Source organism: Sus scrofa, chromosome 7, assembly GCF_000003025.6.
Source record: "Sus scrofa isolate TJ Tabasco breed Duroc chromosome 7, Sscrofa11.1, whole genome shotgun sequence".
Taxonomy (NCBI): Eukaryota; Metazoa; Chordata; class Mammalia; order Artiodactyla; family Suidae; genus Sus; species Sus scrofa.
In genome coordinates, this window is record NC_010449.5 from 112,635,148 (window position 1) to 112,655,238 (window position 20,091).

General features: G+C 40.1%; 1 protein-coding gene across 7 annotated transcripts in view; it reads right to left on the bottom strand.

Moving 5' to 3' along the window:
* RPS6KA5 (ribosomal protein S6 kinase A5) overlaps positions 1 to 20,091 on the bottom strand; it is a 191,682-nt gene that overhangs the window by 73,163 nt on the left and 98,428 nt on the right. For 6 of the 7 annotated variants that reach the window (XM_021099611.1, XM_021099610.1, XM_021099614.1 and 3 more), the window contains 2 exons: positions 9,930 to 10,045; positions 6,828 to 6,935 (listed from right to left, as the gene is read on the bottom strand). In XM_021099611.1, the coding sequence (XP_020955270.1) occupies positions 6,828 to 6,935; positions 9,930 to 10,045 (224 nt within the window). Of the gene's footprint in view, positions 1 to 6,827; positions 6,938 to 9,929; positions 10,046 to 20,091 lie in introns of those variants that run through there. The other variant, XM_021099616.1, reaches the window with a different exon arrangement.

Genomic DNA, 20,091 nt, shown 5'->3' on the forward strand with positions numbered 1-20,091 from the left:
AGCAGGAAGGAGACACAGGAAACCAAAAACTGCCTTAAAGAGCTGCCAGATCAGATTCCTCCTGCAAACACACTCTTTATGGATCCTGAACCTCGCCCAGGCATCCTGAGATACACACATGGTAAGAGTGCAATCCTGCAAATGCACTCTTTTAGCAGTATCTAAACTCAACAAAGATTGTATTTCTCTTATTAACTACGCATTTCTTAGAGAAAGATGTAAATTAAAACTTTCTTACAAATAAGAAAATTAAGGGAGAATAATTTAAGATTCTCATTGTATATTTTAGGCTTGCTCACAGTCATCTGAAATCTAAATAGCCTCTCTTCAAGTGGAAACTGATACAGTGTGTTTTACACTTTAAGAAGTACTTTTGTGGGCATTAACTCATTGTGTCTATATGAAAATCATATAAATTAGATATGACAAAAACTATTTCACAGATGAAGAAATCAAGACTGACAAGGATTACCGACCAAGGGACTTGCCCAGTGTCACACAGCCAAGGAGCGGGGAACCGAAAAAGATCCTCTAACTTGAGTGTGTCTTCTTTCCACTCCACTAATATGCCTCTCCTATGTTCAAAGAATTAATGAATGAATAGCAGTATCTAAACTCAACAAAGATTGTATTTCTCTACTTTCTAGAAAAAAAAGAGTCGTCACAAATCCATAGGCCTTTTCCTTGTAAGTACAGCTGCCATGGCAGTGAGTTATAATTAACTCAGCTACCTCTGTTTTAAATGTCGGGATGTTATTTTTCTTCTGGTTTTATTTATCTACCTGAGGATTCACGTTAATCATCTGCTGTGAAGTTTTTTCCAACCTTCAATGTTAAATTTGGAAAACAAAGAATACTGATCTCATACTTAAGTATAGGATAATTAATAACACATGAAAGGATCGTTTTGATATTATTTTCTTATTAATAGGTAAGAGCAGATACCTTTTAAAAAATGCCTTTAAAGTCTTCAATGTTCGAATCATATACCCAACACTGAGCAGATGGTCTGACTCACAGTAAGAGCTCAACAAAAGTTTGCTGAACTGTACTTTCAAAAAACCCTATGATGGACATAGTTTAGCCTATGGATATTTAGAAATGTTTTCTTTTAGTCTGGGAATCACAAAGGATTTATCAAAGTCCATGGGTGAGAAAAGGCCATGTGAGCAAAACAATCACATCGTAAAGTGCTCATTATCATATAAAAGACTGTAAGGATTTCTAAAATAACTCAATTTTATGCAGTATACAACTTACTTTACTTTAGAATCCATGATCTAGAAATAATTATGAGGCGATGATGACTACCGCTAAAATACAGGCTCATGAGGGCACGGAACTTGTTACATTTACCACTATGTTTCTAGAGTATAGTACAATAGCTGGCACACACTAGGTCTCAATAAACATTTGCTAAATTATTAAATTAACAAATATACAGCGAGGTGAGTAGTACACCACGAGCAGACACTTCAAAGATGTATAAAAAGTAAATTCCTAAAAATAAAATAGAAATGCATTCCCCAGATCAACTGAGAGTTGAATTTATAATACACAAAATTGTGATAAACTGAAAGAGAGGCAGCTTTGGGTGGGGGAGGATTAATTCCGTTTTGGAAATGCTGAGCTTGTGTGACCCACGAGACAGTCAAGCGGAGATACACCCGAGGCGTGTTTGGGTCTGAGCCCAGAATCGAGGTCAGGGTTGGTCTATATACATAAACCTGGGAATCACCAGCACATAGGGAGAGAGAGGGCAGCACAGAGTGTGAGAGGTGTACCTAGCACCCAACTGGGAGGAGCCCCCAGGCAGGAGAGAGAGATCCTGCGAAAGAAAGATGGTGAGAGAAAGGAGGAAAGGCCGTGTCGCAGAAGCCAGGGCAGGGGGCGACTTTCAGTTCAACACTACTAGGCAGCCAAGGATGATGAGGACCCAAACACCAACAAACAGTGGCCTTGGCAAGAGCAGCCTAGTCGACTGGTAGGAGGTGCAAGCCAACGTGGAGTAGATTAAGGAGCGAGTGGCATGTGGGCAGTAGAGTGTAGGACAAATACTGACAAAGGAGAACACAGGACAGGAGCTGGAAGGGAATGTGGGCTTCTGAGATTGCTTTCTGTCCATCGCTCAGTCCATCTATCCACTCGTTCTCCATTTTTAAAATTTACGACAGCGAGACACCAGGTATGCTTAAATGATGACAGAAAGGGTTCAAGGGGAAGAAGAGGTAGAGGAGGAGGGAGCTCAGTTAGAGATGTATAATCTCTCTCTGTAAACTGGAAACCAGGGAGGAAACTCCTCAAATTGAAGTTTACATTGAAAGCTGAAGAGGGAGAACAGGAATAGACAAAACAAAACACCTCATTCCAAGAAAGATGATACGTTTATACAAGTAAGTCAGGCTAACATAAGAAACCAAACCATGCTAGCTAACCAAAACAGAAATCATTGATGGGAATATTTTATTTTTATTTTTTAAATGTAATTTTATTGGAGTATAGTTGATTCATAATGTTGTATTCATTTTGGGTGTACAGCAAAGTGAATCAGTCATACATATAACCATTCTTTCTTCCCATATAGGTTATTACAAACTATTGAGTAGATTTTCCTGTGCTATCCAGCAGGTTCTCATTAATCATCTATTTCATACAGTGACGTATTTGTTTTTTTCACCCTCTCAATTCTTCCCTGCCTGCAACGGTTTCACCTATGGTGACCATAAGATTGGTTTGGAAATCTGTGAGTTTATTTTGTTTTTACTTTTGCTTTTTTTTTCCCCCCAGGGCTGCATCTGCAGTATATGGAAGTTCCCAGGCTAGGGGTGGAAGTGGAGTTGCAGCCACAGCCAAGCCAAAGCCACGTGGGATCCAAGCCGCGTGGGCAAGCTACAGATAGCTCATGGTAACAGTGGATCCTTAACCCACTGAGCGAGGCCAGGGATCGAACCTGAGTCTTCATGGATACTAGTTGGGTTCGTAACCCACTCAGCCACAATGGGAACTCCTTTTTCTATTTTTAAAATAAGTCCTTTTGTGTCAATTTTACTAGATTCTACACATAAGTGATATCATATGATATTTTCCTTTCTCTGTCTAACTGACTTCACTCAATGCAATAATCTCTAGGTCCATCTATGTGGCTGCAAATGGCATTATTTCATTCTTTATTTTTGAAGTGCCAAAGGTCTAGGCAGGGAAACTTGCCAAGCAGATGCCAGGTGTAATCAGGGGAGCAAAGGGCCATTACATCAAGTTCTGGGGGACTCAGAAAAGGAGGGCTCCTACTTGAGCCCAGAGAGGTAAACCTGAAGCCTAGCAGGACAGTATGAGCTGGCTGTCTGAGGGGAAAAGAGAGAGAAAACTGTAAGGCTTAGGAACCTATGACAGTCATACACAACTACATTAAGTGCGGCGAGGTTGCATTGATGAATAATTAGGGGAAACTATAATTACTTCTGCACTTCAGATTGAATTTCACTATTTCATTTTTGCACCGAAACAACAAAATGCTCAAAAACTGGCCCCCAACAAGGACTGCCTTCATTCACTTGAGGAGCTGCTGCTGACATGACTAGCAGAAAACACAAGCCTCTCCTGTGAGAAGTGACCTGGCCGACTGAGTTACCCAGAGCTCTGACTAATCTGCATTGCTGTATTAAAACCCAACAATTCTTACCCATGTTTGATTTTTGTTCACTTTTGCTTTGGTTTCTAACATTTTGCTATTCCTCAGGGCCAAGTGTGTGTGGGCTACCGGCCAATGCTCAGCCACACGTGCCTAGAAACACAGGAGGCACTTAGTGATTCCTTCATTGTTGTCTGACCAGAACCCAGCCTAATATCCCACAGACAGAAGGCTCTCGACAAACACAGACAGAGTGAATGAGCAAATGTCTGAATGGATCCATGGAGAGGGAAAAGGTGAGCACCACATCTCTCTCTGCAGGGCACCCCCACATGTACATGCCAAGGACCGCTTGACAGTCCACCGGAGCTGACACAGCCCTTCCCAGAAATTTTTATTATTTATTTTATTTACTTTTTTTTTTTTTTTTTTTTTTTTTTTGTCTTTTTGCCTTTTCTACGGCCGCTTCCTGTGGCATAGAGAGGTTCCCAGGCTAGGGGTCAAATTGGAGCTGTAACTGCCGGCCTACGCCACAGCCACAGCAAAGCGGGATCCGAGCCACATCTGCGACCTACACCACAGCTCACGGCAACGCTGGGTCCTTAACCCACTGAGCAAGGCTAGGGATCGAACCTGCAACCTCCTGGTTCCTAGTCAGATTCATTAAACACTGCGCCATGACGGGAACTCATTTATTATTTATTTTTTGTCTTTTTAGGGCCGCACCCACAGCATATGGAAGGTCCCAGGCTAAGGGTTGAATCGGAGCTACAGCTGCCGGCCTGCGCCACAGCCACAGCAACGCAGGATCTGAAACGAGTCTGCAACCTACACCACAGCTCACAGCAACGCCAGATCCTTAACCCACTGACAGAGGGCAGGGATCAAACCCACGTCCTCATGGATACTAGTCGGGTTCATTACTGCTGAGTCATGACAGGAACTCCAGAATTTTTTTAATACATAGTATGACAGAGCAAACTAATTATAATGAAATATACTGAAATCAAAACCTAAAAAGAAATTGTGACATCATGACAAATGTGCTTTTTTTTTAAAAGATTTTATTTATTTATTTATTTATTGTCTTTTTGCCATTTTCTTGGGCCGCTCCTGCGGCATATGGAGGTTCCCAGGCTAGGGGTCTAATCGGAGCTGTAGCCACCAGCCTACACCAGAGCCACAGCAACGTGGGATCCGAGCTGCATCTGCAACCTACACCACAGCTCATGGCAATGCCAGATCCTTAACCCACTGAGCAAGGGCAGGGACCGAACCCGCAACCTCATGGTTCCTAGTCGGATTGTTAACCACTGAGCCACGACGGGAACTCCCCAAATGTGCTTTTGTGGCATAGGCTGGGCTTGCCAGTCACAGGCATCTGTCTGTGACTGGCAGGGGCACCCAACTGGGCCAGTTTATTGGCAAAACCCCCAACTGAGAGTCTTACCCTCAGTTCTCAGAAAGGAATCCTTCCAGCTCGTGTCCAGGAAGCCACCATTCTCCGAGTGAAGCGGCAGCAAGAGGCCATGGCGGTTCCGCAGCACAGTGTGTCAATCGGCATGCCACCCCCAGCTTTGACAGTGTCCTCACCCTCAGTCATACTCCTTGTCCCTGAATCCACAGTCTGTCTGCTTAACCTGGTTAGTCTTCCGCGATGCTCAGGAAGGCAGGGCTTCCTATGGGAACAGTCTAGCCCTGGGGTCTGGGGGACCTGTTTCTTGCATGGACTCCCCAACAATCCTCTTCTGTCCCGCACGCCTACTTTGAGGGAGACGGGATGCCCCAATTCTTGAGCCTTGCTGGAGGTCAGAGGTGCAGATTAGTCTCCTTCGGGGTTTCTCATGTTAGTGGCTTAGGATTCAGCTGTTTCAGGGATGCTAAACTGGTTACAACTGGTGTTTCTGCTGTCCCCTTTCCAGAAGCCGGCTGCTGTTTTCCGCTCTCCCTTCTGAGTGCCCGCCTATTTCACTCCCACACCTTCACGTGTACAGTGGGGTTTAGTGAGGAAACAGCCATGGTCGTTACTTCACCTGTCATATTTTATTCAAGCTGCCATTAAAATTTTTACAAAGGAGAAAGGTTTGCAAAATCAAACCTTGAAGTCAGTTCCTCAAAAATTCATCTCGTCTGTTTTGTAAATCTGCTATTTCTATCAAAGATAATCAATATATTGTTACAGCCACAGGTTCATGAAGGCAGAGACCATTGCTGTTTTATCTGTCACTGTCCTATCCACTACCCAGCACAGGAGAGGTGGTCAGCAGGTACACACTAATAAGTGATTGAATGAACATAGATATGATACAACAGAATCAGGAGCCTTCATTTTCGTAATTCAGTACTTCTCTAACTCACTTAGGACCGGTTTGGCAAGGTTCCAAAAAGCAAAAATCAGAAACAGAGACACCTCATTAGGAACCCCAGAATGTGTTTTATAACAACAAAGTTCTTTACCACAAAAATTCGACTAGGATTCTATATGCTATAACAGTAATTTCTTGGACAGAAAGGAACTGGCATTCAAACTTACTTAAGAAACTAGTAGTGTGACAATATACTTTTTATTACAACTGCTACATAAAAAGTATTTAATTACAACTAATGGATGTATAATTCTTATCGTCATGAAATAAATGTCATAATAAACAAGTTTCAATCCATATTGAAAATGCAGAGTCCTCAATATTTAAAATCTATATTATCTATTACACTGTAGTTTGTATGAGCAAAAAACAAGCAAGATTATTGAAGAATTAGGTCTAGTAGATCCTTGTTATTCTTGTCAGATGAGCTGAAAGGATCATCACAACATGCCCTACATTGTGATTATAATATAAACCACATATGCTTTGTAATTCTTTATTGGCTGTTATCTAAGCTATGATTTTCCTAAAAAGCCTAAAGGATTAGTTAGAAATTTCAGTTATATTTTAGGGAGAAACTTATATGTATAATTTTGTTTTGTTTTAAACTGGGGATTCTGATATATCCATGAAAAGTTTACTGTAATTCTAACGGGATGGCTCCACAGTAATTTTAAACTAAAAATCTTTACAATCATTCATGCCAAAATGTTTCTCTGGCAAATGTACAAAAATCCATAATCTGTTTGTTACCGTCCTGTTAAATGCTCATTCCACAGCGAATTTTTCATCGTTTCTATTTTACTAACTTCAAGTTAAAATATAATACTCACTTCATCAGCCACAAACTCCTTACTCAGACCAAAATCAGTCAGCACCACATGGCCATTAGAATCAAGGAGAATATTCTCAAGCTTAATGTCACGGTATATAATCCCCAACTGTAAAAACAAACAAACACACATTTTTAAAATAATTTCCAAAAAGCAAATTAGGCAAGTCTTTCTTATCTACCTTAAAAACAAACCAAAAAAAGGCATTCTCTCACTCATGCTGTCATGATGGCTCTGAGTCACAGGCCAGGGCGCATCCAAATTCCTTCGCCTCCGGGCTTACTAGCTAGGTTCCCTGGGCCTCTCCACCCACGCCTTCAAACTCCATATGATGAGGGTCCATCCCTGCTGGACCAGCGTCCGTAGGTCTCCCTGCGGACTGCTGCTTCTTCCTGGGTTCTCCTTGATGGGCTTTATTCTCACTCCAGCTGCTCTGCTGGGGCCTTCTTAGCCAACTCATGTCCATCACTTCTTCACGGTGTCAGAAGCTTTCCTGACTCATCAATTCCCACACTGGTCATCTTTTCGTTTTTTCTTCCTACAACACCTAAATTTAGGTTGTGCTTACCTAAAAAATACTGATATTTCGTAAGTATTTCCTGTTTGTCTTGATAGAACCATATCCTAACGCTGGTTTTTTTTCACTTTTTATCCTTTTCCCCTAGTATTTAGTGCAGTGTCGTGTGTCAAAGAAGTCATTAATAAGGACATATCGGATTGTATGCTCCTTAACATGAAGGTTGAAGGTCACAGGTTAATTTTAATTGCTCTTTAGTTCTAAATAAGCAAAGCAGATCAATTAGATATTTAAATATCCTTCCATTTTGTTTTGCATATAAGTTTTGTGGTGAAACATGTCAGCTATGTAACATAAATAAATCTACCCAAGTGACATAAGAAGTGCTTGACATATGTGAATTCCACATTTCATGCTATATCAGCCTGAACTAAATGTTTTTAAACTTCCTCGACACTAAGTATATGAAAAATAGGATTCTTGATATGTTCTTAACATTGAAATATAAAATTACACAAGAAAAAACACTAGGCAGTCTTCCTCCAAGAACTTCAATGTCCTACCAGGAAGGATAATGTTTACAGTCTGTTGAACAGACACTTGAAGCCTTACGAGCACCTACCAACCAGAATGACTTTTTTTTTTTTTTTAAACAATCTCTTTGGAAAAGATTTTAGGAATAAGTCATTGACCACCTGCTTCCCCTCCTCACTTTCAGGTAAACGCCCCATTTTTGTCTCTTCCTGGGAACTCCGTGTTAGCAGCTCTGTCAAGATTAGCATTACTGGCTTCATGTTCTATTTCTCCGTATTATCTTTTTAAGGAAGGTTAAGAAGAGTTTAGCAAAGATCTGATCTTCATATTACTTTCACATCGCTGCAATTACACGTATACCTTGTACTCATCATGGTCTCCACCTCTGTGTTTCTCATTAGCCTCTTTTAATAACAACGAATGTTCATGGGTTTTCCTTTAATAAACAGAATGAACAGTTCCCATACAAATTAAAAGCTGAATTTACCAGCTGATCTCTCAGCGCTTTGTATTTTGTTTGCGTTTCCGCTGGTATTTAAGGTGACTGTCACCATCATTTTCATATTACAAAAATTACATCTAATTTCCCGAAGCATAAAACACAAGCTTTCAGCCTATGCATAGGTCTGATGTGTCTCATGTATAAAGATGTCCCACTTTATATCCCACAAAAACAACCAAAGCAGAAAGCTCATCACCATACCAACAACTCGATCAAAAGGAATCCAAACGTCTGTTCTCATCACTTCAGTTCGGCTCCCACCCTACGCTCCTCTTCTTTTCGGCAGCCCTGCACCCAGAGCCTCTTCTACCTCCCTCCTGCTCTTACGCATCTGTCCTTCACTCTTCTTAGGATTCCTCTTCTGTACCTCGTCTCCCTCCTCCTGCCCAGCTGAGTTTCTGTCCTGGGCTATAGATCCACCCATTTCTTGATCCCTTCCTCCTTGTTTCTTCTTCACAATCTCTCCCATCCGTTGCCTCCATCCTGCAATTCGCATCTCCCTGACCCTTTAAAAACGTCATCCTTCTTCCTCGTCTTTGTCTTCCTTCTTCCTTCATTTCTCTCCATTCTTTTTTATGCTCCTTAATCAGCACTTTAATGTCTTCTACCTGTAATCTAGGGCAGACTATGAATACCTAACAAAGAAAAACAGCGGCTTTATGATGTACCTGTGTCCTCTGAATTTAGCGACTCAAGTCATGCTCCTTATGGCCTCACACACCTTTGATACAAATTATTCTTGTACTGTTGATTTCTCAGGAAATACACACAGGTCTAGGCTACATAATGACTGTTTGCTTCTACCATAATCCTTCTTCATTAAAAAAATTTTCATCAAAGTTTCCTGGATCAAGAATAGCAGTATCTGAAATAATACTTTTAGAAAATTTAAACCGATTTTATTGAGTTCAAACGGCATCACATACATGGATTCGGTTTCAAGTTTTGAGTAACTGAGCTCATGCTACATGAAAAAAATGGAGCAGAAGGGAGGGCGAGGGCGTAAGAGAAGAGGCCAGGGACGAACAAATGGAAAAGAAAGTCAGATGAGAGGGTGGGGTAGCTGGGTACCATAGGTAAGTGCTTCTCTCAAATATTCCAAGCTACTCGGGAAATATACCCTGAAGATGTACAGGCAGAGTCTGCAATGGAGTAAGTCACAGTGGAGGAAGTACAGCTTATGACTTATCGTTTCATCTCACAGGTTATTTTAAGAATGGAAATCTTTTATTCCAGTGATACTTTGTAATAAGGAGTAGGAGTTTTCATAAACCAAAACCAAAAAAAACCCCAAACAAAACTCCCCCCCAAAAAAACCCCCAAAAAGCTCAGGTTCTACCTTTTTAATCTGTATCACAGAACTATAAATAGAAAGCAGACTTTTAAAAAAGGACCCATGAAACTGAAACACTTGGTCAAGATCTCCAAGGGCGCCCTCACAAGCTCCACTGAGACAACGACAGGTAAACACATGAGCTCTTCTAGCGCCACCATCACGTCAGTTAACAGATTTTTCAGAGACAGGAATCCCAAAGGTTGAGCATCTTACCTTGTGGAGATGTTCCAAGGCAAGGACAATCTCTCCAACATAGATCTGCACCTCGTGCTCTGTGAAACGCTCTCTTTGAGAAAGATGAGTAAAAAGTTCTCCACCATTTATATAATCTAAAAACGAAATACATTTTTTTCTGTCTTTGATTTATATTCATAAACTAAAGTTAGTATTTCCGTTTTAATCACTTTGGATTAACCATATGCCACTGATTTTTAATGTATTATTTTTGTTCAATTCTTAGTATACAGCTTCATGTAGAATATATGATGAAATTCATATAATACAGTTTCATAAGGTAATGATTACCCTACACTGCAATGGAACGAATTGGCATTGAGTTTTGCAATTAAAACTATGACATGAAATCGGCATATATTGAAATAAATTTCCCAAATGCAGCGTATCAGAAACCTCTGCCATCGCCATACAATACTTAATTTGCTGTGGAGTACGAAAACATCAACCATGATAATAATTAAAATAAAGAAGGAACAGAATAAAACAAAACAAAAATCCCAGCCTTTCCTTTGTAGTAGTAGTTGCCAGTCACTATTTTTTTTTTCATATTTTAAAAGTTCATTTTTATTTCCAGTCTACTATTCTTCAGCAGATTCCTGATTTTCCAGAATTGTCAATGCACAGCCCTTCCAAAAATGTATGTTCCATATCAGGTAGCCTTCTTATTGCTCCAAAGTGTAAGCAGCACAACATGGCTAGATCAAAACACCTGAAACTAAAAGATTCCTATTTCCCTTGAAATGTGCCCTTTTTTATCCCAAAGGGAACAATGAAATACGAGACAAAAAGGCTACAGTGAGAAATAAATAAGGAACTGAATACTAATAATGATAAACCATAATTATGTTCATAATTAGCTCTAAGAAGACATTTACTGATAAACATAATAGTTTCACCAGAAACTAACCATTACTACCTTACACAACATTTGTGTATGAGAAATAATGTACACTTAGAAAATAATCACAGATATAGATGAAAGCTTTTCTCCTGCAAAATTTGAAAAGCACGGATCTCAAGTGTATTCATTTATTAAGTTAACCACAATTTGATAAAAAAAAAAGAAAAGCAAAATCTTCATGAGTTCGCTAATTTTTAACTTGCTTATTTAACTTTAAATTCCAAAAAGCAGATGCAATGGAATGAAACAACTCCAAAAGCTGGTTGTTTTGCAAGGTATTTTACAAAGCACATGCCAGCAAAAAGCACTGCCCTTTTAAGCCTTCTGTGTTTTGCCAGGGGGTTTTAATTATATCTTAACACAAAGCTAGTTATTAAAAAGGTGTAAAGGAACACAGCATTCCCGCAAACTAACAATGAATTTTTTCAACTTTTAAGTAGTTATTTATTTAAATCCAATAGTGATGTTTATGCATAAATGGTTTCCATGGTTAGTCACGGCACAGAAATAGGGATCCTAGGTCTGCTGACTAACTGGCAAACTCCTATATATCCTTGAATGTCCTATTCAATGATCTCAGCTCCAATAACCACTCCAGCAGAGTTGATCATTTCCTTTTATGTTAACCACTCTACTTATTCAAGACTTATACCAGTACAATTATCTATCTGCATTGAAAATGTTTATTTGCATACTTGCTTTCTCTGCTAAACTCTGAGCTTTTTTTTTTTTTTTTTTTTTTTTGTCTTTCTTTTTAGGGCACACCTGTGGCATACGAAGGTTCCCAGGCCAGGGGTCCAGTGGGAGCTATAGCTGCCAGCCTACGCCAGAGCCACAGCAATGTGGGATCCGAGCCGCGTCTGTGACCTACACCACAGGTCATGGCAGTGCTGGCTCCTTAACCCACTGAGTGAGGCCAGGGATTGAACCTGTGTCCTCATGGATAGCGTCCTCATGGATAGCGGTCAGGTTCATTAACTGCTGAGCCACAATGGGAACTACTAAACTCTGAGCTTTTCAAAGTCAGGATCAGTGGTATGCATCTTTAAAAATCCAGAACAGGGAGTTCCTGTAGTGGTTCAACATTCAATGAGCCTGACTAGTATCCATGAGGATGCGGGTATGATTCCTCGCCTTGCTCAGTGGGTTAAGGATCCAGAGTTGCCATGAGCAGCGGTATTGGTCGCAGACGCAGCTTGGATCCTAGGAATCTCCATATGTTGCAGGTGCGGCCCTAAAAAGACAAAAAAATAAGATAAAATAAATAAAAATAAAATTAAAATAAAAATTCAGAACAGTGCCTGCATGCAGAAAGCACTATTAAGATAGTGCTTACTGCATTATTAACTGAACCAAATTCTTTATACTGGAATAAATATTAGAGTCTGAAAAAAATCACTCTGAAACTCAAAGGCAAGTGAATCATTAAAAAAGAAGAAAAAAAGTCCTGGAGTTCCCTTTGTGGCTCTGCGGGTTAAGACTGTAACATAGCATCCATGAAGATGCACATTCGATCCCTGGCCTCGCTCAGTGGTTTAGGGATCCGGTGTTGTCGTGAGCTATGGTGTAGGTCACAGATGCAGCTCGGATCCCGTGTTGCTATGGCTGTGGCATAGGCCAGCAGCTGCAACTCCAATTTGACCCCTAACCTGGGAATTTCCATATGTGGCAGGTGCAACTCTAAAAAGACAAAAAAAAAAAAAAAAAAGGCCAATAGCCCAGGGGTAAGACTTAACATTCATAGAATAAATATACTTCATTTGTGGGTACATGGTTGCATGCTTTAAAGGTGAAAAGCCAACTCTATCCACTGGTCCAGGCTGTTAACAATGGTAAAACAGATACAGAGGCTGCTCAAGGACTATCACAGCAGGAGCTACGATACCTGGGTAAGTGCTGGAATCAGTGTAAGCCCTTGGTACTCTGAGTTGCAATTCTAGTTCCGTTTGGTATGCAGTGGTATCTCATTACGGTTTTAATTTGCATTTTCCTAAATAATGATATTTAATATCTTTTGATGGCTTATTGGATATTTCTATATCTTATGTGTAATGTCTCATCAAGGGTTTTTTTTTTTTTTTTTGCCTCTTTTGGTTTTTTTCTTTTTTACTTGAAATACAATTCACATGCAGTGCCATCTGTCCATCTGAAGTGTAAAATTCAATGGTTTGTAGTACAGAGTTGTGCAACCATCACATTTGATTTTAAAATATTTTCACACTCTCCCCTCCCAGAAATCCTATTTTTACCTGTTTTCCCTTTAGTTGCTTGTGCTTTTGATGTCATGAAATCACTGCCAAAACCAAGGTCTCAAAATTTTATCCCTATGATTTCTTCTAAGAGATTTATACGTTTAGCTCTTAGTTTTAATCTTTGACCCTTTTGAGTCGATTTTTATATATGTTGGGAGGTATGGGGCCCATTTCATACTTGTGCTTATGGCTATCCAGCTGTTTCAGCCCCATGACTGTTCTTTCCTCATCAGCACCCCTGTTAAAAAACCAACTGACCATAAATGTGAGAATTTATTTCTGGACTCTCAATTCTGTTCTATTATCTCTAAGTCTATCTTTATTCTAGTGCCACACTTTCTTTCCTTTAACGGCCACAACCTGTGGCATATGGACATTTCCAGGCCTGGGACTGAATCTGCAGCTGCGGCAATGCCACATCCTTTAACTCATTGCACAGGGTCAGAGATTGAACCGGCACCTCCAGAGCGACTGATGCAGTGAGATTCTTTTTTTTTTTCCTTCTTCTTCTTTTTAGGGCTGCACCTGCGGCATATGGAAGTTGCTAGTGGTCAAAGTGTAGCTGCAGCTGCCGGCCAGCCTACACCATAGCCACAGCAATGCAGGATCCAAGCCACATCTTGGACCTACACCACAGCCTGCAGCAATGCCGGTCCTTAACCCTCTGAGGGAGGCCAGGGATGGAACTCCCATCCTCATGGACACTAGAAACGTTCATAACCCGCTGAGTCACAATAGGAACTCCCAGTTCTAATAGTTTTTTAATGGATTCCTGAGACATTTCTATTTATAAGTCACGTCAGCTATAGAGAGAGGGTTTCTCCTTCCTTTCCGATGGGAAGGTCTTTTATGTTATTTTCTTGCCTAAAATATTGAATAATGTGGTAAAAGTGGATACCCTGCTTCTGATTTTAGGGAGAAAGCATTTAGTCTTTCCTCACTAAATATTACGTCGGCTGTGGGTTTTTCGTAAATGTCTTTAACAGGTGGAGGACGTTTACTTCTAGTCCTATTTTGTTGAATTTTTTTTATCATGAAGGAGTGCTGAATTTGGTCAAATGCTTTTTCTATACCTACTGAGATACCACTATGTGGTTTCTGTTCTTTATTCTATTAATATGGTATATTAATTGATTTTTCACTTGTAAAATCAACCTCGCATTCCTGGATAAATCCCACTCGTCCATAGTATGTAATCATTTTTATTTGCTGCTGGATTCAGTTTGATAGTATTCTCTGGGGAATTTTTGTGTTTCTATTCATGAGAGATAATTGGTCTGTATCCTTCTTTTCTGGTGATCTCTTACCTGGTTTGGTATTGGGATAACCCTGGCCTCATAGAATGTGTTGGGAAGTGCTTCTTCCTCTTCTATTTTGGGATGTTTTAAAGAATGGTATTAATCCCTCCTTAGATGTTTGGTAACATACAGAGTTCCCGTTGTGGTGCAGCGGTAACCAACCCGACTGGAATCCATGAGGACGAGGGTTCAGTCCCTGGCCTCGCTCAGTGGGTCACGGATCCGGCATTGCTGTGAGCTGTGGTGTGGGTTACAGACTCAGCTCAGAGCTCGTGTTGCTGTGGCTGTGGCACAGGCTGGCCTACGTAGCTCTGATCTGACCCCCTAGCCTGGGAATTTCCATATGCTGTGAGTGTGGCCCTAAAAAGCCAAAAAAAAAAAAAAAAAAAAACAAAAAACCCAAAAAAACAAACAAAAAAAAAACCAATCCCCCAAAAAACCAGTTTGGTAACATTCTCTAGTGAAGTCAAATGGACTTGGGGTTTTTGTTATGGTTAGTTTTTATTACCATTACGGTTACTACAACTAGTTCAATCTCTTACTTGTTACATGTTGTATCCTTAACCCACTGAGCAAGGTCAGGAATCAAACCTGAGTCCTCATAGACGCTAGACGGGTTCACTAACCACTGCGCCACAACAGGAACTCCTCCTTCTAAATTCAGCAAAGTCCCCTACCATTCTGATTTACTAATTTGAGTGTTCTCCCTTTTTTTCTTGGTTAAGTCTAGCTGAAGGTCTGTCAACTTTACCTCTTCAATGAACCATCTTTTTATTTTATTCATTTTCTCTATTGTTTTGCTAAATTTCTGCTCTGATCTTTATTGTTTCCCTCACTTTTGCCTACTTTGGGTTTAGTTCTTCTTTTTCCAGTGTCTTAAGATGGAAGATTAACTTAGTGATTTGAGAGCTTTCTTCTTCTTTATTGAATTTAGGCAATTACAGCTATAAATTTCCCACTAAGTACTGTTTTAGCTGCACTGTATAAGACTTGGTATGTAGTATCATCATTTTCTCTCATCTCAAAGTATCTTCTCATTTATTTTTTGATTTCTTCTTTGGTACATTGGTTATTTAGAAGTGTGCTGTTTAATTTCACATAGTTGTGAATATCCCCAAAGTTTTTTTGTTACTAATTTCTAATTTTAGTCCATTGTGGTCAGAGAACATACTCTCTATGATTTTAATCTTTTCAGATTTATTGAGTTTTTTTTTTAATGGCTTAGCATATAGTCTATCCTGGAGAATGTTCCATGTGAACTTAAGAAAAATATGCATTCGGCTGTTGTAGTTTAGAGTGTTCCATGGATGTCTTTATATCTTAATGGTTTATTTTCCATTTCCTTGTCATTCATTTGACTAGTTACTCTTATATACTACTGAAAATGGAATATAATTGTCTATCTCTCCCTCCATTTCTGTCAGTTTTTATTTCATGTATTTTGGGTCTATGTTGTTAGGTATAGTTATGTTTATAATTGTTATATCTTCCTGGTGAATTGTTCCTTTTACCATTGTGAGGGGTCCCTTTAAATCTCTAGTAACACTTTTTTTTCAAGTATATTTTGTCTAATATTAGTATGGCCACTCCTGCTTTCTTGCGGTTGCTGTTTGCATGATTTATCATTTTGCATCTTTTTTAATCTATTTATATCTTTGAAACTACAGTGTACCTTCAATAAACAGTATGTAGTTGGACTTTTTTCATCATCTGACAAGCTCTGTCTTTTGATTATACTGCTTAGTCCACTCATTTTTAATGTTAATATTGATATAGTTGGACTTATGCCTGCTATTTTACTTTTTTGTTTCCTACATAGTTTCTATCTTTGTTTGTTCCTCTATTCCTTACTTCTTTTTCATCAAGGGAATATTTTATAGTGTAACATTTTAATTCCTTTAATGAATTTCACATTTTTGAGTTTTTTCTTAGTGGTTGCTCTACGGCTTACCATGCACGCACCATCAGAAACAGCTTTAGATTTATACCGCCTTAATTTCAGTGACATAGAGAAACATCGCTCCCACTTAGCTCTGTTCTCTCTTCCTCCCTTTTGTATTATTGTTACACATAGTTTAACTATATATGTTACAGACCCAACAATAATTATAATTATTACCTTATATAGTTTTACGTCTTTCAAAGAGAATAAAAGAAAAAATCAAGTATATTTTTACAGTTTGTTACATTAGCCTTCCTTTTCACCATTTTTGGTTCTCTTTACTTTTTCCTATGGCCCCTGGAGCCGGGCAGCACCGAAGGTCTGGCCATTGTAAGGAATTCATCTTTTACTATAAATGAAGTAAGAAGTCTCTGAAGATTCTGAGTACAACCGCGGTATGATTAAGACTTGCGCTGTAATAGAACTGATGACTCTGGCTGCTGTGTTCAGAATAGTAAGAGCGGAAGTACGGCGATTACTCACAACAGCAAGAAGAGATGGTGGAGCCTAGGAGAAAGGGGACGGCAGCAGCGGTGGTGGTGGTGGTGGTAAAGACCCAGCCCTACCTGAGCACATGAGGAGATGGAGCTGGTGTTAGGTGAGATGGGGAGGCCACAGGAAGGACAGATTTGGAGGAGATGATCCAGAGTTCACCTTTGGAAACGAGGAACGCATAGCATCTAACAAAGAGTAAAAGCTCAATAATTGGTAGATACCGTCATCTGGAATTACACATTCTAAGCCTGTAAGAAGGTGCAAGAGAGCCCTTGAGGAATCCTTTCAAGAAGAGGAAGATAAATTTCTCACAGCCAGTTTCAGATCATTAAAAGGAGGCTCCATGTAAATTCCATGAAACTATTTCAATGTTTCGCAATGTTTTCAAATGTATGTACGCATACATGCATTCTGATGAGAACAGAGGATCCACAGCTTTTATCAGACTCTCTAAGTAGTTATAACCACCCCCCCCCCAAAAAAAAAGCTTTAGGAACATCACCCTAAAGATGGCATTATAAATCTGAATGGAAACATTTATTTACAGACCAACCAATGAATGCTGACTGCCAGCACAGGGAAACATCTGAGAGCAGCATCCTACAGCTCGCCAGCAGCATAAACGTCAGCATCGTGGAGCACACATGCAGCACCATTTCTCCAGAGCATTTAGGTCATTTCTCCCCGACTTCTAGCCTTGCTTGGCATAGCTGCCCTGGAGCTTATTTGTATTTAGACTTGGACTGGTGAGGTTCAGAGCTTAAAGAAGAGAAATGGAGCATGAGGCGGTCATTGTCAACAAGATCTCTGACTACTGAGGATGTGCTGGAACTGCATTTTCTGATGTCTTTGCACCTCTGTGTTTATCCACCGAGCTAGCAACTCTGTTAGAGGAAGGCTGGGGTTTGCCCTTGAAACTAAAAACAACTTCGCCAGGCAGTGAGATGACAAAACAAAATTTAGAAAAGGCTATGGACGTATTATTAGATTTGAGTTGAATTAAATATTTTTATTTGTATTCTCTTGAAAGAGAATACCGGAATCGGGAATGCGGGCAGATTTCTGGGACAGAGTTAGCAGAAGCATGGACGCGCTCGGGGACACCATGAACACCCAGATCCTTAGTGACATCTGAGAGGAAGACTCATCTCAGTTTATAACTCAAGGAATCTCCTGCTTTCTCCTCTCCCAACCCCACCCCTTTCCAGTCGGGCATACATTACATTTCTCCATATAAAGCACTTATTTTAAAGCTTAGACTGAATAAAGCACTTAAGTGGAAACTGTCTCCTGCTACAATTATTTCAAGTCCACTCTGCCTGGTGGGTCCTTGGTCCACGCCAATCATCTACTCCATTAACTTTCCAGCTAAAATTATGGATTCATCAGATTCCTAAAAATTGTTATTTCTTAAGTCGCTTCCAATTTCTTCTACAACAAACTGCAAGCATGAGTTGTGTGTTGTTTTTTTTTAAGCCAATGCTGTTTTTTATTCTCTTTATAAGAAATAGCATGAGAATGTTCAGTTTTTATTGATACTTCTGAGGCTTTTTACCTCTGCGGACATACACCGAAGATGGACTAAATGGTGTTGGATCAATCTACACTCCCGGCTACGGCTGTTTGTGTAGACGCAGCATTTCAGTCAACAGAGTGAGTGGCGGGAAACGGGAAGGGGCCCCTGACGGAGAAGAACGAAGTGATGTAAAGCAGAGTTTTGACTGCCCTCCTTCAAAATCTGTATCTTCACCCAGCCCACTGCTTTGAAGACTAGACAAAGAGATAAGAACTAGAGCTGGAGTTCCCGTCGTGGCGCAGCAGTTAACGAATCCGACTAGGAACCATGAGGTTGCGGGTTCGATCCCTGCCCCTGCTCAGTGGGTTAACGATCCGGCGTTGCCGTGAGCTGTGGTGTAGGTTGCAGACGCGGCTCGGATCCCGAGTTGCTGTGGCTCTGGCGTAGGCCAGTGGCTACAGCTCCGATTAGACCCCTAGCCTGGGAACCTCCATATGCCACAGGAGTGGCCCCCCAAAATAGCAAAAAGACAAAAAAATAAATAAATAAATAAGAACTAGAGCTGCTGGACACTTTCTTTGGGCCTGTTCTATTTAGATATGATAATTTGATCCTCATAAGCGATGCTACCAAGTAGGTGCTACTATAGGAGCAGTACAATCCTCAGAGAAAATAGGTGATCTCCAGAAAACAGTGAAACTCAGAGAGCTTAAATAAGTTATCCAGAGTGTCAGATCCTTTAGGTGGGAGAATAAAGATTACAGACATGAGCAGCCTGACTCTAAAAACAGTGATTTATTTTAATGCTCTATGGCGCTGTCCTTGGCTTCCTCCTGATATCACTTTTACTGTCGTTTATTAGAAGCAACCCCACTGCGCAAATGGTGTTGCTAACTATCGTCAGAAAAACTGTTTTAAAGTCAATTATTCTGTCCTTCAAATATTTGAAAAGCTTGGAGCCAGTAATTCTTTATATTCGGTCATGTAATTTCTCTGTGTAACAATCTTTTCATAATTAAGTTTTGAAGGTTTCATCAGTTCACAGTACTCAAAAGGAGACATCCTTGGAGGCTGGTCTGAGATTTCTTTTTAATGGCCACTGAAAACAAAGAGATTCAATCTATTCTGAGAATGTGCCACGCTGAAATGATCACTGACATATCTGTGACACAGAACTTACGAAAGCCAATTTATATCGTGTAGGAGTGGACCCAGGGCTGTTTTCTCACAAAAAGTACTTGGCCTTGCCTGCAGTTATCATCTTAACCTACTTGCCTGTTAAAGCAGATGGATCTGAATTTGGCAACAAAGAAGAGCTACATTCTAGGTTCTTGCCAGAGATTAGAACCTCAAATTGTCTGCAGTCCAAATCTCATCAGATGTTCAACTGTGAGAAATTATACATACAGGACAATAAATGTAGTTTATATGTAAGACAATATATGTAGTTTATATACCCTTCCCATTATACTGTAATGACTTTGGACAAAGGGCAGGAGAAAGCTATAAGCTTGGATAATATTCTTGGAAAAATGACACTCTCCCTAACCTTGTTCCACAGGCTTACATTAGAGGGAACAGGCATGAAACGTGGAACTATATTTTATCTTATATATCTTACATCTATATAAGGGGAGTTCCCATTGTGGCTCAGTGGTAACAACAAACCCAACTAGTACTCATGAGGATGCAGGTTTGATCCCTTGCCTCACTCAGTGGGTTAAGGATCCAGTG